The sequence below is a fragment of the Hylobates moloch genome, unplaced genomic scaffold (assembly GCF_009828535.3).
Source record: "Hylobates moloch isolate HMO894 unplaced genomic scaffold, HMol_V3 SCAFFOLD_10, whole genome shotgun sequence".
NCBI lineage: Eukaryota > Metazoa > Chordata > Mammalia > Primates > Hylobatidae > Hylobates > Hylobates moloch.
Genome location: NW_026652285.1, coordinates 16,907,248 through 16,930,976, shown reverse-complemented (window position 1 = coordinate 16,930,976; position 23,729 = coordinate 16,907,248). Strand labels below are relative to the sequence as shown.

General features: G+C 57.1%; 1 protein-coding gene across 16 annotated transcripts in view; it reads right to left on the bottom strand.

Annotated features, from left to right (window-relative positions):
* The window catches only part of MYO18A (myosin XVIIIA), a 123,511-nt gene that overhangs the window by 29,189 nt on the left and 70,593 nt on the right, over positions 1-23,729 (bottom strand). For 9 of the 16 annotated variants that reach the window (XM_058444932.1, XM_058444939.1, XM_058444940.1 and 6 more), the window contains 21 exons: positions 22,462-22,536; positions 21,221-21,256; positions 18,756-18,843; positions 18,441-18,547; positions 18,137-18,313; positions 17,588-17,801; positions 17,194-17,336; positions 15,907-16,007; positions 14,951-15,014; positions 14,618-14,762; positions 13,007-13,018; positions 12,246-12,422; positions 11,933-12,023; positions 11,483-11,675; positions 10,578-10,664; positions 8,290-8,431; positions 7,995-8,154; positions 6,907-7,093; positions 6,330-6,573; positions 3,548-3,657; positions 67-132 (listed from right to left, as the gene is read on the bottom strand). In XM_058444932.1, the coding sequence (XP_058300915.1) occupies positions 67-132; positions 3,548-3,657; positions 6,330-6,573; positions 6,907-7,093; positions 7,995-8,154; positions 8,290-8,431; positions 10,578-10,664; positions 11,483-11,675; positions 11,933-12,023; positions 12,246-12,422; positions 13,007-13,018; positions 14,618-14,762; positions 14,951-15,014; positions 15,907-16,007; positions 17,194-17,336; positions 17,588-17,801; positions 18,137-18,313; positions 18,441-18,547; positions 18,756-18,843; positions 21,221-21,256; positions 22,462-22,536 (2,619 nt within the window). Of the gene's footprint in view, positions 1-66; positions 133-3,547; positions 3,658-6,329; positions 6,574-6,906; positions 7,094-7,994; positions 8,155-8,289; positions 8,432-10,577; positions 10,665-11,482; positions 11,676-11,932; positions 12,024-12,245; positions 12,423-13,006; positions 13,019-14,617; positions 14,763-14,950; positions 15,015-15,906; positions 16,008-17,193; positions 17,337-17,587; positions 17,802-18,136; positions 18,314-18,440; positions 18,548-18,755; positions 18,844-21,112; positions 21,182-21,220; positions 21,257-22,461; positions 22,537-23,729 lie in introns of those variants that run through there. The other 7 variants (XM_032163143.2, XM_032163145.2, XM_058444937.1 and 4 more) reach the window with 4 other exon arrangements.

Here is a 23,729-nt window from a genome sequence, read left to right as displayed (position 1 = left end):
GTGGGCCAGCCACCCGGCAGGGGCCCCTGGAGTGAGGCCTGACTGCCCTCCTGTGGGACAACTCACCCGGCTGAGGCCCATGCAGCAGCTGCTCTTCTCCAGATCCAAGCACTGCAGCAGCTCCTCCACTGCCTGTGGAGAGAGGCCTCCGTCAGGCAGCCCGCCTGGGCCTCCCCTCACCATGCAGGGCTTCCTCCAGGCCCTTGGCCTTTCCCCTCCCTCCTCCTAGATAGTCTGTTGTTCATGCACTTGGGTGGGCTTCCTCAGTGTCAGGCACTGGGCTGGACTCTGGGGACAGAGAGATGACTACAAGAGGAACAAACCATCTTGCTGGGGAGCAAGACAAGTGAACTAGTGCAGTGCCCACAGGAGGTGGCACCTACACAAGGCACCTCAGACAGCTCTTGGTTGTGCTGAGAACTTATGATACAAGTGAGAATTCGCTGGACAAAGTAGGGGAGAGGGCATTTCAGGCAGAGGAACCAGTGTACGCAAAGGCCTGGGAGCACAAGACAGCAAAATGCACTAAGGAAACTCCAAGTCGCTCACTGGAACGGGGGGGTGGGTAGTGAAGGTGCAACTAGAGGGGGCTGAAGCCAAAGCATGTAGAGCCCCATGTGCTTCGGGAGCCCCTGAAGGGTTCTCTTAGGGATGGGCATGATCAGGTCTGCATTGGTAGAGGTCTCACTGGCAAATGGGTACATGGATGGAGACCCACCCCACTTAGGCAGTAAGCTACAGGATGGGAGGCTAGAGCCCGGCCCAAGGGAAAAAGAAGAGGAAAACATGCAGCAGGTGTTAAGGAGACAGAGCCTTGCCAGATACGGGGATAGGGTATGTAAGGAGGAATCTAGGGCTATACTGAGATTTCCGATTTACGTAACTAAGCAGATAATTATGCCATTCCCCAAAGTAGGGAATATAAGAGAAAGAGGCAGCTTGTGGGGACAGAGAATGAGTTTGGTTTGAACAAGCTGAGTCTGAGATGCCATAAGGGATAGGGGTAGAGAAGTCCAGAAGGCAGCCAGATAGAAATGTATGTCTGGAGCTCAGGAGAGAGGCCTGGGCTAGAGGTATTGATTTGGGAGTCATCAATATATATGTGATAATTGAAGTGATGAGTGTGAATGAGGATGGCCAGGAAGAGGGTGCGGAATAGAAAATACATATGGCCAAGGACAGAGTCCTGAGGAAGACACCTCTTTACTTCAGGGGCAAATGGAAAAGAGCAGCTCAGAGGGAGTGAGAACAGAGTCAAGGGGGAAACCAGGAGTGGCAGCAAAGAGGCCCAGGACAGAATGTCCCAGAAAGAACGGAGCCCCATGCTACTAAGAATTCAAGTAACAGAGGGATAGAAAAGTGCCAGTTGGGCCGGGCACGGTGGCTCACGCCTGTAATCCCAGCACTTTGGGAGGCTGAGGTGGGTGGATCACGAGGTCAGGAGATCGAGACCATCCTGGCTAACACGGTGAAACCCCATCTCTACTAAAAATACAAAAAATTAGCCGGGTGTGGGCCTGTAGTCCCAGCTACTTGGGAGGCTGAGGCAGGAGAATCGCGTGAACCCGGGAGGTGGAGGTTGCAGTGAGCTGAGATCGTGCCACTGCACTCCAGCCTGGGCGACAGAACGAGACTCCGTCTCAAAAAAAAAAAAAAAGAAAGAAAAGAAAAGTGCCAGTTGGCTCTGGCAATATGGAGGGCGTGAGGGATGAGAAGAGCTGTGCCAGGGCATCAGGGAGAGGGACCAGGCAGCCATGGGCAGTGAGGGCAGCAGAGGAAAGCCCAGCGCAGGCAGGAGGCAGAGCACAGTCCAGGGAGACGATGACAGAGGTGACAGAGGCTCCTTCCAGAGAGCAAAACCTGCAAGTCTGTGGGGAGTTTCTCCATGGAGAGAAAAGGGCCAGGGGAAAAGGAGATGCCAGAGGAAAAAGAGAGAGAAATGAATTCACACTGATGGAATGGGTCTCTGGGGAGACCCAAGGAAACGGACTCCAAGGCACAGGATCAAGGGACTGGACGAGAGGGACCCTCCCCACCAAGACAGAAGGGGTACGGGAAGAAGGAGGTTTACAGAAGGGGTACGAGGAAGAGAGGTTTGCAGAAGGCAGAAGAAGCTGGAGCCTGATGTCCTGAGATCTGAAGGCTGGGCATCTGCTGGGAAGGTAAGCCAGGAAGGTGGGGTGGGGAGGATTTGAGAAGAAAGATGGAGAATGCAATAGTAGACAGGAAGCCTGCAGTCACAGCCAGATAAGGAGGGGACATCTAGAAGACTTGCTGGTCCCCCTGAGGGCCCACCAAAGGCTGAAGACCATGAACCTGTAGGAAGTCAAGTCCACAAAGTTGTATAATTTTCTCCCACCACCCTTCGGAGCCCAAAGCAAGGAGTGCGGACACCCAGAGGCTGGCACTTCATTGGGAGTTGGGCAGGCCAGGCACTGCGGGAGGCTCAGGAGGGCTGAGGGCGAGGGAGGCCGAGTGACTGCAGAGTGAACCATGGAAAAAGGAGACAATTCACAGAGAAATGGAGTGTGATCCAGAAAGAGAGGTTCTGATGGAGCCAGAGAGCGGGTGTCCTGAGGGGAAGAGAGGAGTGGGACCAGCAGGCAGGAGGCTGTGGTCAGAGGAGACCATGCTGGGATTTATGATTTTGTAGGTGGGGCATTTCCAGAGCCGATGAGGTACTGGTGTAGCCACAGGTGGGAGGCTGGAATGGAGGCTGAGGGCCCATGAGAAGGGGGTGTGGGACAGGCATCTATGTCCACACGAGGTTGCCCAGGCCACCAGCAGGCCAAAGGATGAGGGAAGTTCTTCCAAGCTCCCTCCATGAATTCGGGTCTTAAGGCAGGGGTGGAGGGGCAGGGGGATACACACAGAGACAGGCTGGGCACTCTGTGGGCTTTCTGTCCCATTCTGCAGCATCCCCTCCGTTTAGGGAAGCCATCCTAAGGTCTGAGGTGCTTTCGGAATCAGGCTGGGTGCCTGAGGCCCGAGCACAGTAAAGGAGGGGTCCTCTGCTCTGGGAGCCCTGTGACTGTCTAAGTGGCTGCCTCTGGGGCTCAAGGTGATAGCCCAGATGGGCAGGGACACCCCTTCGCAGCCACCGGTTCACCAACCAGGGCCGGCAAACGGTCCGGCAGCCTATGTCACCTGGCACCACGGAGGTCTCGCCATATCCACCTTCCTTCTAGGAGGAATGTTCGCCCAGCCCTGGACAGCTTCCTGCTTCAAGAACCAATCCCTGACATGGGGGCCCAGGTGCCATCAAATTCTCATGCACCCTCAGTGCGCCCAGGCCCTGCTCGCTCCTGGATGATTGTCTGGCTCATCAGCAAGCAGACACCCCCCACCTCAGGCCTCCAAGGAGGGGGTGGCTCTTCTCCAGCTCCTACGGTCTGGGCCCCAGGACACAGCTGGGTGCTTCCAAAACTGGGAGCCTGAGCAGGGCCAGATGAGCAGTCTCCAAGGAAGGGAAGGCAGATGAGTCTGGAAAGGGCAGCTGCTTGAGGGGCCCGGGCAGAGGGAGAGCAGTCTGGGGACCTGGACCTACCCGCCTTTCATCCACCACGATGTAGTTACGCCCGTGTTTCTTGGTCAGGTGCGGGGCCAGGACGTCAAAGCGGCGGCGGAACTCGGAAAACACCATGTGGTCAGGGTAACCTGGAGAGAGCAGCCCAGAGCCAGGCCTGTCAACGCCGCCTGCTCCCAGCACACCCCAGTAGCCACTGTGCTTGGGCAGTCAGTGGAGAGTCACCAAAAGGGAAGAAACTGCAGGGGGTGGGGAGCCTGTGGTTGAAGGCAGGCCTAGAAAGGTGACGGCGGAGGCAGGGAAGAGGAAGAGGAGGTCAGGAGGACAATCAGGCCTGCTCCACAGGGGGATAGGAAGGCCCGAAAAAGGAACAGCCTCCTTCAGAGAGAAGTAAGCTCCTAGTCAGTGAGGTATGCAAATGGGGGGTTGTGGGGTAGCTGACCAACTGGGAGGAAGGCTACGTCCCAGTCCCCAAGATGCTTTCCAGCCCTCCAAGTCTATGCCTCAGTGATAACCCAGACAAAATAATGTCTTATGGTCTTAAAAAAAAAAAAAAAAGACACCAGGCCAGGCATGGTGGCTCATGCCTGTAATCCTAACACTTTGGGAGGCCAAGGTGGGAGGATCACTTGAGGCCAGGAGTTTAGACAAGCCTGGCCAGCATGGTGAAACTCCGTCTCTACTAAAAGTACAAAAAAGTAAGCCGGGTACAGTGGTGCATGCCTGTAGTCCCAGCTACTCGGGATGCCGAGGCAGGAGAATCGCTTGAACTCAGGAGGCGGAGGCTGCAGTGAGCCAAGATCACACCACTGCACTCCAGCCTGGGAGATAGAGCAAGACTCTGTCAAAAAAAAAAAAAAAAAAGGCACCAGAGAGTAGCTGAGAGGAATCGTGCATGGGCTAGGTGCTGGATTCCTGGCCCTGCCTCTTAGGATCACGTGACCTTGGGCCAGTCACTCAACCTCTCTGAGCCTCAGTTTCACCTTTAAACAGGGGCCCTCACACTTATCTCGCATGGTAGTCATGGAGATTAAATGAGAAACAAGGTAAAAAGCACAGTGTGACTCACTTGGTTGGCATTTAATAAACACTCCTTTCCCCCTCTGTCCACTGAAGCAGGACATCAGAAAGGCCGCCCTCCTTGCCTCACCCTGACCTTGAGTCCTAGGCCAGGTGATCAAAAAGACTTGTAGATTCTCTTTCCCTGAAGAGTGTCTGGGCTTCAGGTCAGGGGAGGTGTGACCTGACTTTTGGCTTGGAGCAAGGTGGCTTTTGGCTTGGAGCAAGGTCAGAGCAGTGGCTAGCAGGAGGTGACCCCAAGTCACCCTGATCTTACCAGAGCCCAGGGTGGGGGGCCACAAACTCCACTCCCACAAAATCACAGAATTTCAAACCAGAAAGGGATCTTAAACCAGATCCGACTCATCTTTCAGACACAGAAACGGAGGCCTGGGAGGAGCGACTGGCTTGCTCAAGGTCACAAAGGCTGCCGCTGGGGGCAGAACTGGCTTCCAAACCTGGACTCCTAACAGCTAGCCAAGGGCTCGCTCCACAGCAATGACGGGCTAGCTGGCTCTGGGAAACCCTCCAGCTGGGAGGTGAGGCTGATGCATGTGCCTGATAATTGAAACAGGAGGTGGGGGCTGCTGAGGGGCCAAGACAAAGTGAGCTATTGATTGTATCTGAATTGCAATTAAATTGATGGGCCAGGATAGCAGGTCTGGATGCCTGGCATCTTAATTAATCATCAGTGCTATCGTCGGTGGCTGGGGGCCGGGTGAGGGAAGGGGGGCCTGCCGCTGCTGGCCTCATCGATCTGCTTGTTTGAGTAAAGCACATTGATTTTGGTTCAGAGCAGTAACAATCTGGTTTTGAAATAATAAACACCAACTCCATATCAAGACGTGGGGACAGATCGATGATTTATTTAGAGCAGGGCAGGGAGCCTGTTTCCTGGCTTGGGCTGCTAAGGAAAAGTGACGGTGCCCATGGGAATGCCTGAAGGGGACCTGGCTGTGGGTGGGTGGGACCCTACCTGCTCTTCTAGCGAAGGAGAAAAACAGCAGAAACCCAGCAACTCGTAACTTCTCAGGCAAAAAACAAAAAACCAAAAAAATCCCACCCTACTTGAGAGACATGAGACATGACTCTACAGCCAGCCTGCCTGGTCAAACCCCACTCTGCCATTCAGGAGCTGTGTGACCTTGGGCAAGCTACTTAACCTCTCTGAGCCTCAGTCTCCTCATCTGGAATGATAGCAGTGTGCTATCCCGGCCCCCAGCCACCGACGACAGCTTCTAAGGACTCTAAGTAACCACTAATACTATCAACCTCTCTGTCTCCTCTTTCAGATGGGTCCATAAAAAAGGGTCTGTCTGACCTTTCTTGGGAATTTTAAGTACTTCAGAAAGATTTAGCACCTCATTTCTCACTGGGCAGATGGCTCTGAAAGGGCACTGGGTTTGCTGCTGTGGGCAAAGTTGAACTGTCCAAACTAGGGACGTGGGAAGAAAGGGAGCTGTGGACAAATGACAAGGTGTGAGGTGGAGCTGGGAAGGGAGGGGGATGAAGAGAACTGAATATGGAGGGGAGAGGAGGAGGCGGGGACTCTGCAGGATGGAAAGAAATGGATAAAAGAAGGGGCTGTGGGCTGGGAGAGACGAAGAGAGACCAGAGCAGAAAGGATCGTGAGTAAAGACAGGAGCAGCCCCACTGCAGCCCACGGGTCCCAGGTGGGAGGTGGGGACGGGCAGGGCCAGCCCTGGAAAAGAGAGCCCAGAGTGGAGAGGAAAGGAGGCCCCACCTTGGCGGTACACGCGCATGGCATCGAGCAGGCGGGAGCCGCGGAGCTGGGTGCGGAGCAGGGGCACGTCGAGCTGCAGGAGCCCAGCCTCGCAGTGGTCTCCCGAGGGCAGGTCCAGCTCACTGCTGCTGCTGACTCGGCGGGAGGACGCGGAACGGGGCTCCCCAGCCCAGCCCTCAGCCACAGGCAGGAGGCAGTGCACAAAATGCAGCTTTGACTTCTTGATGGTGTCGATGAGGGCGTCCTGCCGAGGGGAAGGGACTGCCCTCAGTGGGCTCTGATGGCCTGTGCTCAGAAGAGCAGGGACTGGTGCCAGCATCTCCACTGCTCACGGGGCAGCAGGGGCCCCAGCACCAGCCAGGACATGCTAAACCTGGACAACTCTGCCCTCGCCAGGCCTGGGTGGCCACTCACAGGTGGCAGCACTGAAAAGAAGACCCCACCAGCAGCCATTGAGTCACAGCGGGACGCTGAGTGGGCACCAGATGGCCTCAGTGTGCTCGGAGTCCCCAGGCCTGCCTACCAGGGGTAAGGAAGAGTCCCCAGGCCTGCCTGCTGGGGCCCGGCTGGCACTCACCACCTGCAGCTTCATCTGGATGCACAGTGACTTCTTTTTGACAGCCGCCATGCCTGTGGCAAAGCTCTTCCGCATGCTGGTGACCCGGCGCAGTGCCAGCTGTGAGCCGCCCTCCAGGCCCGCGATGGAGCCAGAGAGCACCGTGGCACTGCCTGCGCGGCCCACAAACAGGTTGCTGATGATTTTTCTGCCGGAGGTGGGAGCATAAGGGAGGAAAAACAGTCACATCCATGGAGCGGGAAAGGCCACTCCTCCCCCACGGCCCCAGAACACCAAACAGTCCCATTCAGCCACGTCCAGGGGCCCGGCTACCTGAACTGCATGCCCCACACCCTACAGAGAAACAAACTGGAGAAATTTTCAAACAGTAAAGAGAGAAAGCCAGAGGTGGGCAGAAGCCAAGGGGTGGACAGGAATCGGACAGAGGGGAGTGATCTACTCATCTACTTCCCCTCGCCAGGGAGGGCAAAGGTGTGGAACGGTTTCCAATGTGACAGGAGGGGTTAGGGTTCAACATCTTCTAACATGTGATATAATTTACTTATTATGTTTACTGTTCATTATCTGTCTCTCCCATTAGAATGTAAATTCCACAAGGGCAGGGAGTTCAGTTTTGTTCACTATTATCTGCCAAGCACCTAGAAACCCCTGTTGCAGGGTAGGTGCCCACTAACCATCTTCTGAAGAGTAGAGCAGGTGACAGGGCCCGTGGGGCTGGGGGTTCTAAGGCCACTCAGGGCCCGTGGGGCTGGGGGTTCTAAGGCCACTCAGGGCCCGTGGGGCTGGGGGTTCTAAGGCCACTCAGGGCCCGTGGGGCTGGGGGTTCTAAGGCCACTCCTGCCTTCTTTGACTTGGGGATGTTCTTCACATTTAAACCATAGGCTCTCCCACCATGTCTGCCTCCCACCTCTACTCCAAGAGGCCCCTCCAGCTCCTCAAGGCCAAGTGCCCTGGGCTGTTGCCTCTCAGGAATGAAGGCCATCTATTTTGCTAGTGAGGGGGCCTCTGAGACAACCCCAGGGGGAGGGAGCCCCAAAATCAAAACAGTCCTGGGTACAGGACCGGGGCAGAGGGAGTGGTGGTCTTACTTCTGGGAGTCCTGCAGGAGCCGGGGGGCATTCTGGGTGGCTGGGTTCTGCTTGGCGTAGTTCAGCCAGCCAGTCACGTTGTACTCTACCCAGTTGGTGCCATGGCTGTGGCCCAGGAGAAAGTGGTGTGGTTTGCTGCTGTGCAGAAGGGGGCTTTGGCCTGACGGTGGGAGAAGCAAGATTTAGGTTGTCAGGGCACAGGCACAAAGTGAGGCCCCCCTCCCAGGGAGTGCCACCTGGACCCACCTGTGTGTAAGAGGAAGCAGAGGAGCTACCCTCTAGGGATGCCACCTACCTTTTTTGTCACCTTCCTGGGGGCCATAATAGGAGAAAAGGCGCTCCAGGAGGGCGTCCTCACTGGCCCCTGGCACCAGAGCCTCCTCTTCTAATAGCCAGAGCAGGCCCCTCGCCTCGTCTGGGCGGGCCAGCGAGCGGACCTACAGAGAAGGAAGGAAATCCCTCCTTGTCATATGGAGCTGTGGGAAAGGGGCCAGGGTGGTGCCGGGCCCAAACACACCCTACAGAATGCTACACACGTGCACACATGCACGCACGCACATGCCGCAGCTCCTGCTGCTCACTGCTGACACCTTGTGGAGGAGGCAGGCAGCCGGGGGAAAGGGGAGCCAAGAAAGCCAGCAGAGGGAAGCCCACAGCAAAAGAGGGTGCTTAGCACTGCAGTCCAAAGTCACCAAAGACTGCAGCCTTCCTGCTGGCCCAAGCCTGCGCCCCGAGGCCCTCCTCCACCCTCGTCCCCTCAGAGGTCACCAGGGACTTGGATGAACCCCATATTGCTCTCACTCCCTGGCAGTGGGATAAAGTCTGGAAGGCCCTGAGCACAAGGGTTGGCCCTAAGGAAGCTGTCAGTAAGTGACAGCTGTGGGGTTAATCCTGGTCTCTGAAAGGAGAGAACCCAGAGGGGGCTCAGATGGCTGCCGGCGGGAACACTGCAGGGTCACTCAAGGGCCAAAAGCATAAGACAGGTGACTTGACGGATGTGGCAGCCAAAACGGGTAGAGGCTGGGGCAAGCTAGAGAGCAGGTGTCCCTATCCAAAGGGGAAAACCACCACTGCGCTGCAGCCAGCTGCTCTCCTGGAAGAACACTGGCCCAGCATTGATAAACCCTCTGGTTCTTCAAGAGAAGGTGGAAATATCCAACTCTAATTTCCAATATCCCATGAAGGCCAAACAAACTAGGCCTGTGGCCACATCTGGCCTGAGGGTGCCTTTTCTATGGAGTTCCCGCAGCTTTCTTGGGCAGGAAAGATGGAACCTTCCCCACACCCTATTCTGGCCTGGCCTTTAGGGGCTGGAGGAAAAAAGAAGTGAGAAAAGGGCGGTTTTTCCTCTCTTTGACCCCAGCTGCCTGCATCTCCTCCCCACAGATGCCCAGGGGAGCTGGCATGATTACCAGAAGGAAGCAGAATGTGGCCAAAGGCCAAGGCAACTCTAGTGGCAGGAACCCAGTAGCAGGAACGAGCAATGAAGCCATGAGATGGGAAGACAGGCTTGGCACCGAGGGCCCCTTCCCTAGGGGTGCAGCTGCCCCATGCCAAGGCCCATTAGTCAGGGGAGACCACAGAAGAGAAAGGAGGGCCAAGCTCTTCCCACACGCTGCCTGACCCCTGCTGCTCATGCTGACATCCCCCCTCTCCCGGGAACCACAACGGTTCTGAGTGAGGCCACCACAGGAGCCCAGGTGTCAGGAAAAGAAAATTCACTTCCCTGAGGGGACGCGGTGCTTGGGCACTTTAAACATCTGTCCCCAGGGGGATACTCACTCTTTCCCAGCCCTGCCACTTGTCCAAGCCAAGCAGGGCCTTATGGCAGAGAAGAGGGAGGGAGAGGCAGGAATCAAAGCAGAGGAGGGAGGCCGGCAGCCTCGCAAAAATGCCAGTTCTCCAATAAAGCACCTTATGCAATTTCCCTAATGGCGGACAATCGCCAAATGCCAAGAGTTTGCTAGGCCAGCCAGTCCCCCACCGAGTGCCAAGGTGCCCAGGACACTAGCACAAAGGGTGACAAAGCCTGCCCCCAAAGTTGAGGGGCGAGGCTTCATATCCATGACAGTCCACCAGAGGGCGTTTGACAGTTTAGCACTGTTTCCCCTGGGAGCGGGAGGCTGGCTCCTGGCCCTGCTCTGTTAGGTTGCACCAGTCCTCTACTTGGGGACAATGGGAGGGAATGACTATGTCCTTGGGGTCTGGGCCCTCACCACCTGGGACTGGTCACCAGGGCTCCTAGCAGACACACTGGAGGCTCAGCCAGTCACCAGCTGGGGCCCGAGCCTCAGCTGCTAAGAAAGGAGATATGCTTTCCTGCCTGACTGGGACCCCCGTGGGCTGTGGCTCCCCAGGGCACCAGGGCAGAAGAAAGTGCCACCTTCCTGGCCAGACTGCCTGAGTGCTGAGGGGCAGAGCCCCAGCGCCACAGAGTAGTTGGTGTCTGGGCATAGCTGCTGGACCCTCTCTCAGCCCACAGTGGCACCCCCGGCAGCAGCTCAGATGGGGAGGGCTCCACCCCGGGGAGAGGGGTGGGAAATGAGAGGAAAGGCTTGCCAAAACCCTCTCTGGAGCTCCTACCAGGGACTGATGGGAGGCCTGGTCTACAGCAGCCACAGAGTCATCCGTGGGGGGCTCCAAGTCGTCAAACGCCAGCTCGATGTTCTCCTGGGAAAGAAGGCCAAGCAGTACTGAGCATGGGGGTCACGTTGGGGGGAATAGTCTTGTGAGCAGGCTGGGAAGGGGCTCTGAGATCAGCCAAGGCCAACCCCCTCTGTGCCGTGCAGGAGCTCCCTCCATCATCCCAAATGAAACGGCTCCCGTTTCAATGAAAGGCAACACACTGTATTTTTTGCACAGCTAAAATTCTCAGAACCTCTTTTTATCCTAAGCCAGAGTCACATTCTCATTACTAACATCAGTTGATTAGGCAACACAGAGCAAGCCCACTCTCAATTTCACACAATCATCCTTGAAACACTTGAAGACAACTGCCATTTTCCTTCTGAATCCTCTCTCGCCCCAAATAAATATCTTGACAATTCACTCAACTCACTTCCAGATGAGGCAGGATTTCCCCTTCTCGTCCCATCCGGGACACCCTTTTACAGAAGGCACTAAGTCATCACCTGGCACCCTCACAGATCAGGGAAGGGCGACGGGAAGGCCAGGCGCAGACACACTTGGAGCAGGAACCACACAGTGGCAATCACCAGGCCTGGGAGGTGCCTCAAAAGAGGCCAAGGGCGGCCTCCTGGGGGCCCTCAATGCACCTGTAGGCTTCCTGGAGAGTAAACTCTCCACCAAGTAAGAACGTAGCCAAAGCCAGAGGCCAAGGACAAGGGGGCAAGGAACGACTCCTGCTCCAGAGAGTGCAGGAGGACAGAAATGGAGAGTCAGGTGACACCTTCTGCATCTACAGATGTCCTTGCTGGGGGTGCCAAGGCCAGAATCTGAGGCTAGTGAGGCCCAGGCCCCAGAGCTACCTCCTTGTATCTTTCCAACTCCTGCACGAAGGTGCGCTCGTGGAAGAGCCTCTGCAGCCGGTCCTGGGTGTAGTTGTGGCACAGCTCCTCAAAGGAGGCTCCGCGGGCTGACCCACCCTGTTCAGGGTTCTGGAAGCCCGGGGTGTCGACAATCATCATGGAGCAGAGCGAGTGCTGGCTGGACTTGAGAGCCCTGAATAGGGACAGCCTGGGTCAGAGCCCCGCTGGTTGGCCCCTGGCACCAGGAAGCCCCACCCTGCCCAAGCCAGACCTCTATCCCTGCCCAGGTGCCCAGGACCCTGGTGGGGGGTGTGCTGGCCTTGTTCATAGCCCATGGGACAGGGAGCCCCTGCTGGAGGAGACTGGCTCTGCGTCGGCCAACAAGGCACAAAGGCATCTACTCTACCTCTGCCAAAGAAGGAAAAGCCCTGGGTCCTGCCTGGCACTCACCTGTTCACCAGGGAGACGAGAAGGGTGAAGAGCTCGCTGTAGAGGCCGGCTGCCATGCCCTCAAGGCACTCCAGCGCACTCAGTTTCGGGCCTGTGGGGCAGGGGGAGCAGCGCTATCTCCTTCTCCCCAGTGCTCCCCACCTAGGTAAGCCCCTGACCTGCCCAGGGCCCAGTCAGCACGGGGCCTGGGGCGGGGCCTCTGCCACTGACAGAGCATCTGTTCACTCCAGCAGTCCCCTCCCACCCCAGGGATGGCAGCAAGCCCTGGATGAGGCCTCACGCTCACAACTACCAGCCAAGGGACAAAGGGTACCTGTCCCATCTCCCAGGCCACTCTCCTCGGGGCCCTGGCGGAAGGAGGTGGAGCGCTGCAGGGTGCCACCCTTGTGCTGGTGCTTGAAGATGGCTGAGGACAGCTCCTCCAGGCTGCAGCCCAGTAGGTACGCAGCCTTCTGGGCCCACTCATGGCGGGCAAACTGCTTGCGCCCAGCTGTGGAGTGGAAAAAGGGATCTGGCATCCTGGGTCTTTTTCCGTAGGCCAGCTGATGACTATGCATCTTCTGGAGGCAAAAACCAGCCCTGATGACACCTGATGGGCTTCAGGCACAACAGGGGCAGCTAGCAGTGGCCAGCATTTCCTGTGTCCCGTGGGGATGGAGAGAATGAGCAGGTCCTAAAGGAGGAGGTAACTCCACACGCTGCCACCAGAGGGCAACAAACCAGCTGTAAAAATCCCTTTTCAGATGGCTCAGCTCCGGGGGTGCCCAACTAGGGGAAGGGCGGAGTCAGAGGATGAACCAGCCCACCTGGGATGGGCACAAGAACCCTGTGTGCCTGTGGGGGACTTATCTTGAGAGATCGCTCATGCCTCCCCATTCCCTGGGTGCATTAGAACCCTCCCTCTTGCCCCCTGGCATCTGCCAGTGGAGACCACAAACACCCACTGATGGCCCAACAGTGGGGAGGCAAAAAAGCCGCAGGGGAAAGGGAACAGCCCGCACAGACATATGTGCCTCAGCCAACATGTGTCTAATCATGGCAATTAGGGAAAGCTAACAAGAAACAAGGTTTTACCTTCAGCAGCTTCTGTAAGGCAAAGGACCAGCATGCAGCATGCAAAGAAAAAGAGTGTGTTAGCAAACAGTCATCGATGGAGCTCGCCGCCTCGGAGGGACCGTGCGGCGGGGGTGTTGTGAGGATGAGCAGGCAAGAAAACACAACCACAGTCAGACTTGGGACAAACGCACACGCACGCGCGCGCGCACACACACACACACTCTCACACAGTCCCCAGGGAGTATGTTTGTGGGTGTAATCACACTGACACACACAGAAAGAGACCCACAAAGACATTCGTGCACACGTGTGCGTGTGCGCACACACACACCCCCTGGAAAACACGGGAAGCTCTGAGGCGCTAACAGACATTGCTTGAGAAGGTCCCTGTGCTGACACCCGGAGCTCTCCGCTTGCAGCTGGGGCTGGGTAGGTTAGAGGAAAGCTAGGCTTGTCGCTGCCTCAGAGTGAAGCAACTTCCCTCGACACACAGCCACACGCCTGCCTGCCTGTCCGTCCTCCACATTCTCGAGAAAACTTCTCTAACCTAGAGCCTGGCTCCTCCTGGGCAGGGATGCCACTTCTTGGGGTTGCACGGAGCCTCACGCCTGGGCACCCATTCCTCCATGCACCCACCACCTGCCAGGACTTTCCCACTCCAGCTGAGCAGCCTGGGGCCCTTCACATCCCAGAAGGGGACAAAGCCAAAGCCCAAGGTGCTGTTCAGCGCCAGCATCCCCTTTCCCTAAACTGGAGAAAAAAGGGGTGAAGAGGTGCTCGAATCGCCACCCTCCAACGTAAGTCATCTTGAAGGATGGAGCAGAGCTCCTCCAAGCCAGGCCAGGTCCCCAAGCGCAAGTGCCAAAGCTGCAGCCCATTCGTTACCACGGTGCCTGCTGCCCCCTAGTGGCCGCCACCCTGACATGCAAGTGGAAGATACACAGCTACCCAACCAGTGCAGAGAAGGGAAGAGGACTGGGGAAAACTGGTCTCGGGAGGCCCCAGGAAGCAAGCCCACCCTACCCCACCCATGGTGGGCATCCCGAAAGGTTCCAGGATTCAGATCCAAAACCGGCAGGAGAAGCAGCTACTCCTGGGACTCCAAGACACCCCACAGCCTGCAGGCTCCCCTTCCACTCTCAACCTCCGGGCTTCTCCCCAGACCAGCACTCTCTGCAGCAACAGAACAAGCCCAGCCCCTAGAAAGTCCTGGGCAAGCACCAAGACAGGGCACGGCGGCGCCTATACCCAAGGGCGGGGCCAAGGTCAGTTACCCGCTTGCTCCTCGGGGACCTCTGTCAGGAAGGGAACAAGAAGGAGAGTTATTCCAGCAGGGCTGCCCTGCCTTAGTGCCCTTCTCATCCCTCAGCCTCTGAACCCCTAGCCCTCCATGCTTCCTCACGGTGCCCCCCGGCACAGCCAGCTAAGTCCAGGCCTTGGGCCTTCACTGCCAAAGATGCTTCCTGGGCTTTCTGCTCTGATGTGGGGGGCTGAGAAGAGGCACAAGCAAAAGAGGGGTGTCTCAGAACGGCTAAGTCTGTGCTGGGCAAGAATAAACTGGGAGTGGGCAGGGCCCCTATGAGGTCACCCAGGGGACAGGCCAGCCGACTGGGGCCCACTGCAGGTTACCTTTGGTGGCTCCTGCAGCCCCCAGGTGGTAGATGGCAGCCAGAATGAGCCAGCAGGCCTTCTGTTCATCGGGGGAGATGCCCAGCACCTTCATGGCCGCCTGCAGCTTACTAAACTGCTGAGCTGCCTTCTGCTTTTCCTCAGGCTGTGGAGATAGACGACCTCAAAGGCCCGTCCCTCCCAGCACACCCCCATGAGGCTGAGCCCTCAGGGCAAGGCTTGGGTAGAGCCAGCAGCTGGAGCTGGGCTCCCACTGTTCCCACAGGACCCATGGAGGCCTCTCCTACCCCCCAAGGCCCAGGGCTGCCAACCCAGACCCCACAGACCCCTCACCTTGGCCAGTGGCACAATCCCAAACACATTGTTCTCTGCCAAGTGGTTGAGGTGGAGCTCTGTCCTAGGGGTACAAATGAGGCGTCAGCAATGGCACTTGGTCCCCATGCCAAGGCCATTTCCCCCCAGGGTGGAGACAGACAGACTCAGCTTCCAGACTCCAAGTTTTGTCTGCCCATCATCCCATCATCCCCGACTGGCGGGCCAGCTGCCACTGCTTTCCTAACTGGCCTGGATGCCTGGTCAGAGCACCATTCTCCTGAGGACAGGCCACCAGACATGCCCTGGTGAGAGGATGCAACCTGGCCCCCGGAAGGGAGCAGGGAACCTGCCCGAACCGTGAGTCCAGCCAAGGCAGAGACCATGCCCTCAGTTACAAGAAGGGCTAAAGAGAGCAATGGCCTGGGGCTGCTGGCTCAGCCTCATTTATCTCTTTTCAGTGAACACACACGGCAAATCTGAAGGTCTGAAGGGAAGAGCGTGGCAGAGGCAGCCAACGTGGGGCAGGAAGGGCTAGTCTGGAGGGCACTGGAAGAGGCATGGGCTTTTGGCCCCAGTGTGGACTCAAATACCAGTTCAGCCCCCTACCAGTCATGCGACAGTAGGCAAGTCCCCAACCGCCGGCACCTCAGTGTGCTTTGCTTTCCAGAACTGGCTTCATGGGTAACGGAGATCCTAGCTAGGCCCTGGCAACACTGAAGGGCTGGCTGTTCCCCTCCCATATAGCCAGGCCCCAGTACCCAGGACCAGGGAGTTCTTGATAGGCAGGGACTACGTCTCATCCATCTCACTGTCCTTGGGGTCTAGGTCAGAGCCTAGCACACAGCAGACATGCAATGACCAAACAGTGCAGGATGCGAGCAAGTGGCTTTAATCCTGGATGCAATCAAGATCCAGGAGCCCAGTCAGTGGGCTGGAGTTCAGAGCACTCTTGTATACCCTCTGAGCCATCTCACCTGAGGGTGCCATCCCCACAGGCCAGCAGGTAGTAGAAGACGTTGAATGTGGCTTCACTGGCTGGGCGCCGAGCCACACGCAGCTTCTCCAGAAGCATTGTCTGTGACACAGCATGGATGTGTGGGTAAGGAGGGTAGTGCCAGATCAAGTTTTTCCCCCCCCCCCACATCAGAAGGTATCAAACTCATGGTCCTCTAGGCCCTGGGGAACAAGCAGCTGCATTTTTTTTTTTTTTTTTTAGATTTGAGATGGAGTCTCACTCTGTCCACCCAGGCTGGAGTGCAGTGGAGTGATCTTGGCTCACTGCAACCTCCGCCTCCTGGGTTCAAGCAATTCTCCTGCCTTGGCCTCCTGAGTAGCTGGGATTACAGGCATGCACCACCACGCCCGGCTGATTTTTGTATTTTTAGTAGAGATGGGGTTTTGCCATGTTGGCAAGGCTGTTCTTGAACTCCTTACCTCAGGTGATCCACCCACCTCAGCCTCCAAAAGTGTTAGGATTACAGGCGTGAGCCACTGCACCCAATGTGCATCTTGTCTTTTAATTCTTTTTTTTTTTTTTTTAAGATAGGGTCTCGCTCTGTTGCCCAGGCTGGAGTGCAGTGGCGCAATCACAGCTCGCTGCAGCCTCAACCTCCCAGGCTCAAGCGACCCTCCCATTTCAGCCTCCCAAGTAGCTGGGACCACAGGCATGCACTACCACATCTGGCTCAATTAAGCAGGTGCATCTTATTCCCAAGGTGCTCAATCAGATACCAGATCCCTCTAGGATCAAATGGGGGACAGAAACCAGAATGAGGTGGAAGAAGACAGGCCCAGCTCCCAAAGGGGCCCTGCTGCTCTGCCCAGCCCCCAGGTGCCTGCCTTCTGGAAATGGGAGCTTGTGGTGAGGTATTTAGCATGGGAGGGAATCAGCCTTGGCTGGGCCTTACTTTACTGACAAGCCAGTGCTCTGCTGGGTGAAATCGGCCCGAGGGAAGCCCCGAGCATGAATCTCAGAAAGTGGGTGTAAGGCTGAGGCCCAGCAGTAGAGTGAGGACAACCCCAGAGTTGGGAGAGTGAAGGGAACTGGGCAGAAAGCTGGACTGGGCCCCATCCAGGGCAGGAGGCCCTGAGGGCAGAATGGTGATGCCTCTGGATAGCACGGGCCAACCCTGCCCGTGCCTGGGTCAATTTTGTTGGGGTAGAATCCCAGGAAAGTGAGGCATGGGAGACAGCCTGACTTCTAGGTCATGAAATCATGTGGCCCGTGTCCTACTACCCCGAGTCCTGGGCAGCACTCTCACCTGAATGGAGGCTGAGGCCACCTGGCCAGCTTGGTCAAAGTCCAGGGAGAGGATCTGGGAGAAGCGGGTGGCATTGCCATTCATGATGGTGGGGCTGTTCCCAAAGGCTTCCAGGAGGGTGTACAGAGCCTGCCACTTCTCCACTGCAGAATACAGGCCCAAGGGGACATCAGGAAAGCCAGGGGCAGCTTATCCCCCAGCTAGGAGCTCCAGAGGTATGAAGGCTTGGGGCCATTCAGACCAGAACTGCCCAAGGACAGAGGGGTTTCAGGGGGACGGAAAAGCCAGGGAGAAAAAGATCTGGCACTTAAGAGGGTGCTCTCTCAGCCTCTGAACCCTCATCCCTCTCCTCCCCTCACCCCACTTTCAGTTTTCTCCGTTGTCCTTGCCTCACCAGAAAACACCTTGTTCCCGCTGATGCCCGCAATGGTGGCCAGGTACTGCACCAGATGCTGGCAGCTGGTGGTCTTGCCACTGCCACTACTGCCCAGGAGGATGATCGACTGGTCCTGACGGCTCATCAGCATCGCCCTGTATGCGGTCTGGGCCACTGCATAGATGTGGGGTGCCATGTCCTCCCGCCGACACCCCTTGAACATGTGCATCACCTTAGGCAGGAGAGCAAGGGAGAGAAGGGGTTGGCTCTTAGCTGATCCCATTAAGACAACCCTCACCCCCAAGGTCCACATCTTTCTGGATTTTCCCTCCTGTAGTGCCCAGGGATTCCAAGGCCAACGCCGTGCATGGAAATGCAGACGCTAAGTCATGGACTCCATCAAAGGTTGTGGGGAGGTCCTGTCCCCCATCTCTTGAAATGACTCCTCTTCCCAAGGTCAACTGTGAGAGTGGACAGGAGCCCAGTGGGATGCCACAGGGGAAGGACAGAGAGCCAGGGCAGGGGGTGGGACCAGGAGTCTGCAGGGTAGCCTTGAGGGTGCTGCACCTTCTCAGAGTACACAGCAGGGGCCCCACGGGGGCCAAGAACCAGCAGGCTGGGGCCAGCATACGTGTGCAGCAGGCTAGCGCCATAGCGCTGGCGCAAGGTGTGCAGGACGCTGGACTCATTGAGGTACACCAGTGAGGCCAGATCCTCCAGACGGTCGCAGGAGGGAGCATTAGCCTGTGTGGGAGGACAGGCGGGTGGGCACTGGAGCAGCAGAGCCCATCTCCGCTGCCAGAGGATGGGCCTGGCCTGCCCTGCCCAGTGCACTCCTGAGCCTTCTCCCCCCACCCAGCCCCCTGCCCACCTTCTCCACGTCATCCTCGTCCACATCCAGGATGGCCCCATCATGGTCCAGCTTCACACGCACCTTCCCCTCAGGCAAGTTGAGCTCCTCGGATTTGAGTTGACTGGCTGCAGGGGAGGGACAGACAGCTGGGATGGGCCTGGGAAGCCTCTGCTACTCCACTTGGGAACTCCTCGGTCCTACCCTCCTCCCCACTGCATCACCAGCCTCTCCTTGCTCACTGCTCAGCCCTCACCAGATGCAGAAGGCACATTTGCTGCCCAGCCCTGAGACCAGTGAGTCCTGACATGTGCCCCCGGACCCTCCGAGACTCACCCAGTGAGAAGCCGTCCCTATGGACCAGCCACACCTTCTCCGTCTCATTCCAGGCCTCCTCCGCTGCAATCTGTTCTTCTGTTTTCGCCTGTCAGAGCGAGAGAAGAATAAACAGGCCCTGCTATGGAAGACAGGGACAAAGACAGCCGTAGAGGGGAGACGAGTGAGGGCATGGGCTTTGAGACAAGCCACTGGGCAAGGAATGAGTTAGGTGACAGACACAGAACACAGGGACATCAGAGGTGTCCGGGAAAGAGTGGGGGGAAGCTAGGAGGCAGGGGTGGCTCTAAGGAGCCCTGAGGACAGGACACAAAGGCTAGGGACCATACCATCAGTGAGGGTCTGGCAAGACAAGGACACAGGGAGCTTGTGCCCAGAAGAGAGGAGACCCCAGGAAAGCAAATCACCAGGTTCTCCCTCAGCCACCCTCTGCCCCTCCACCCTGTCAAGCCCAGGAGATCAGTGTCCTGAGTCCAAGGCCCTAGACCCTAGCCACAGCTACTAGGATCTTCCATGCCCAGCTTCTCCCTTCATCCAAATGATAGGGCCTCCTTTGCCAAGCTGGGAGAGGGCATGTCCTCAGATCTCAGCGGGGAGTCGCCCGGACTTCGAAGTACAGAATGACAGGTGAGCTGGGAGCCCTGGCCTTAGCCCTGGCCCTCCCCTCCAGAGGGTGCTCTACCCGGGTGGGGGACAGTGCCCAGGTGCACACACCAGCCTCCCTGCTCCTTCTCCATGCCACCGTCAGCAAAGACCCGTCACACAGAGCTAGTGGACACGCTAATGCCACACAAAGGCACGAGGCAGTGCGGCCAGAGATATGGGGGTAGGGGCAGCCCTGCTCTGTCAAACACAGGGAGAGGCTTACACATTATACAGACGGGCACAGGAGTGGTGTAAAGGGGCTAGGAGCCCCCAGAGGCCTCAGGAGGTCACCAACTCGGACATAAGCGTTCATAGGTACTGACAGGGTGTGGGGCTGTCAAACCTGGCACCCTCTAAGAAGGCCACTTGAACTGGGAAGAAACAGTGTCTGGGGGAGCTGGGGAAACAGACAAGGGACTCCCATTGGGCTCCTCTTGTTGTGTGTGGGCGAAATGGCAGCAAGGTCGTCCCGTGCCCCCCCAGTGGCATGGACCCACCCTCAGGTTAGCCCAAGCCCCTACACTCTCAGAGGGCCCCAGCTGTGAGGCACAATCAGCCTGAAACCTGAGGCCCAAGCATGGACACTGCCTGGGTCCTGACCCCCTGGGTGAGAAATCAGGAAAAGATAAGAAAACATAAGAAGTATGTTCTTTGTCACATTTCTTGGAGTTGAAAGTAAAGGAGATGTGGGCTCTCCTCTCAGGTTGGCTTCCGGCTTTAGACAGATCCCTCCAGTGCTGGATCGCCCTTCCCCAGATTGGAGTAGGAGGGCTGGGCTGCACCAGTGGCTCCCAGATCTCTGCGTTTCACGGACCCATGAAATAACTCTGAATAGGAGGATTACCACGTGGCTGGCAACATTTTGGTGTGTTAAGTGAGGACATTAAAAAGGCTAGTTCTTTATATCTGAAGAATTATAACTATAACTATAAAAATCATGGCCGGGCGCGGCGGCTCATGCCTGTAGTCACAGCACTTTGGGAGGCCGGGGCGGGTGGATCACGAGGTCAGGAGATCGAGACCATCCTGGCTAACACGGTGAAACCCCGTCTCCACTAAAAATGCAAAAAATTAGCCGGGCATGGTGGCAGGCACCTGTAGTCCCAGCTACTCGGGAGGCTGAGGCAGGAGAATGGCATGAACCCAGGAGGTGGAGCTTGCAGTGAGCTGAGATTGCGCCACTGCATTCCAGCCTGGGCGACAGAGTGAGACTCCGTCTCAAAAAAAAAAAAAAAAAATTACCATGTTGTATATATATATATTTTTCAAATCATATAAGACAGGGGAGACCTTTGTGTTGAATAGGCACCTTCTATGGGCCAGGTATTTGGGGACTGATGAAGAAGGTGACATCATAGCCTGTAACTAACTAAAGCTCATCTGAAAATGGGTTTCTCACTTTGGCCAGGAGGTAGAGACAGAGAATGTCTCATGTTCAGGCATGAGCTGGGAAGAGGGCAGAGATTCCAGCTTTTCAGCTTTCTCCCTCCAGAGTGAGCATAGTTGAAACACCTAGAACTCAACCAGGCCCCCCTTGGGCTCCAGTGGCTGAGAACCATATGCCACATGGGCCCAACTTGAAGGGTGACACTTGGTCTAGATGCTCCCCAGGGGCCTGACACAGAGCTGCACCATCTCAAGCTCCCGGCACTACCTCCCGCTGGGGTCCTCCCAGACACAGGGTGGGAGCCTGGAGGGGAAAGAGGCCTTACACTCCAGCAGGAGGCCCAAGCACAGACGCCAGCCCAGGTGCAGGCTGGGGGCGCTGAGTGGTCACCGGAGGGAGCGGAGGGCTCCTGAGTGGGGGGAGAGCACCCTACCTGGCTGTGGGCACGAGAGGCGGCCTCAGAGTCCAGCTACCGACAGCAAGCAAAGGAGAGAGAGAGAAGAAGGGTGAAGATAAGCAGACCACTGGCACGCCCCCTTTAGCAAGTGCTCCTGAGTCAAGTGGGCCGGCACTCTCTAGTTGTCCAAGGCTCGGGGTGAAGGTGGGGGAGCTTGGTGCCAGGACCTGGGAGCTGGCCTGAGCAGGTGAACTGCACCCAGTCAAGGAGAGGCCAGGAAGGTGAAGAGACACTAGTGACCATCAGGCCTCTCAGAGAAGATGCTCCTCTAAGTCATTCCCGGTGGCCTGGGCAGGAGTCTGCCACTCTGCCTCTGGCTGCAGTCTCTCCTGGGCTGGCCATCCGGTCTATTCTGAATCAGACTCCCTCTTCTGTGTGTCTGCCAGGCCAGGCCACCTCACCACACCCAAGGCCTGGGCCCCCTGCCAGCCTCTTGCCTTATCTCCAGGGCATTTCTCAGCCTAGCTCCCCTGTGGCCACGAGCACAGAGCTGTTCCTTGCCTTCTAACACAGCCCAAGGGTGCCACTCCCCAGGCCACGGGCTGCGTTCAGAGCTGTCACCCTGCACCTCTCATAGAACACAGCTCCCAGAAGCTTCCAGTCTCGAATCTCTTCCTCAACCCCGACGCACCCTATAGCACTCCCACCTCTGCCAGCCAGGCACACCGACCCCATCTAGATCCAACTTGGGGACCACTTGACAGCTGCCCAAGAGCCAAGGCACTGTGGGCAAACCCTGTAGCCAGCCGTGACCTCTCTGGTTACTTAAAGCCCTGAAAAGCCTTTCTGGGTAGGAAGGCGAGTCAACCAGGACTTGGATGTTACCTGTTAGAAATGGGCAAGGAGTTATCAGGCCCCACCTGGGTCTGGAGAGCCAGGGCATCAAAAATAGCGACAGCACCCTTCCTTACCACCCGGTGTCAGGCCCTGACACCAACACATGTCCTCGAGGCAGGACAATGTGGCCAGAGAAAGGGACTGGGCCCTGAGCGAGGAGGGGCGCCCTCCCACATGCACAGGACTTTGGGCTCTCTGGAGGAACCACTCTCCCCAGAGCACTTCTCTCATTTCTTTAGGAGAGCACAACATGAGGGCCCACAGGCTGCCACGGAGCCACCTTCATGGTCAGCGCGCCTACAGACACACACAGGGTCCTGCCGCCAGCCTCAGGAAGAGGGCGGCCAGGGACTGGGACCCACACACAAGAGTGGCATTACAGAAGCTGTGAAGATCCTCTCCAGCCGCTGGTGGGCCTCTTCCACGGGGGTCAGCTGGACCTTGGCAGCTCCTGCCTAAAGGTTAAACCACTATTAGTCCCAGCCCAGAAATGGCGAGGCCACAGCATGCAGAGCTCCCAGCCCAGGAAGCCACTGGGACCCACCAGGGAAGGGGAGCAGGGCCAGGGAGCAAGCCGCGTGGCAATCTCAGTTTTTAAACCATCATATTAGAAAAAAAAAAAAAAAAAAAAACAAGTGCCTGGGAGTTCTGGAGTTATTTCTTCCCACCTGCCTATCTTGAGCACCAAATGGCCCTATTATCCCACTTGCCCTCTGGACCCTGCCCCAGGCCCAGGTGACAGGTGGCTAAACTCCAGGTCAGGGCATGTCTCAGCTCCCAACTCCTCCCTTGTGAGAGGAGGAGGGACAGGGAGGAGGGAGGGGAGGGCAGCCGCCCGGGAACAGGACCACGACACTCCCCACCTGCTTATGGGTTCTCCAGAGCGACCAACAGTTCTGCCCGTACCCTGCCCAAAATGCCCATGCCAGCTCCTCCCTGTGAGCAGGAACAGGCACTTCCCTGATTCAGAATGGGCCAGGTGGGTGAGGGAAGCGGCGGCTGGCTTTTCTTTAAGTGCTGCAATGCCCAGGAAGAATGGGGAGCAACAAGGCTCCCCAGGTCCCAGGAGGTAACAGTCAGGGAGGGCCTCAAGGCCTCTCAGGCTGTTCCCCCATACCCTCCAGACCCCTCTCCTTCCAGCCAGAAGGAGCCTGCATGAGCAAGGGAAGTAGTGGCAAAACTTGATGCTCCTCCCCCACACCCTGGGAGGCCTCAGCAGGGTCCACAAAAGGGAAGCTTGAAGAAAACTGTCCCCAACTCAGAGGCCAGCCAAGAAGGCAACACTTTCCAAGGGAAAGAGGCTGGGCTGACCCTCCCTCCTGCTTCTCAGCCTCCTGCCCCACCCAGAGAACACTTTCTGGGAAGATGGGGTTGTCCCTATATTCCAAGGGGCCCACTGTACCCATCTGCCATCCAAGCACAGGGCTCAAGAGTCCTGTTGCCAGAAGGTCATGCTGGCCAGGCCTAAAGAAGGCAGTGATGGCAGTGAGGGCATCAATAACAACTGTTATTAGCACCACTATCAACGCTACCATTTATGGAGCACCCACCATGCCAGGGACCGGCTTGGAGCATTATCTGTATCATTTCTAATCTTCTGGTTACTTAAAACCCTTATTAACCCTTATTTGCAATTCCAAAATCTCAA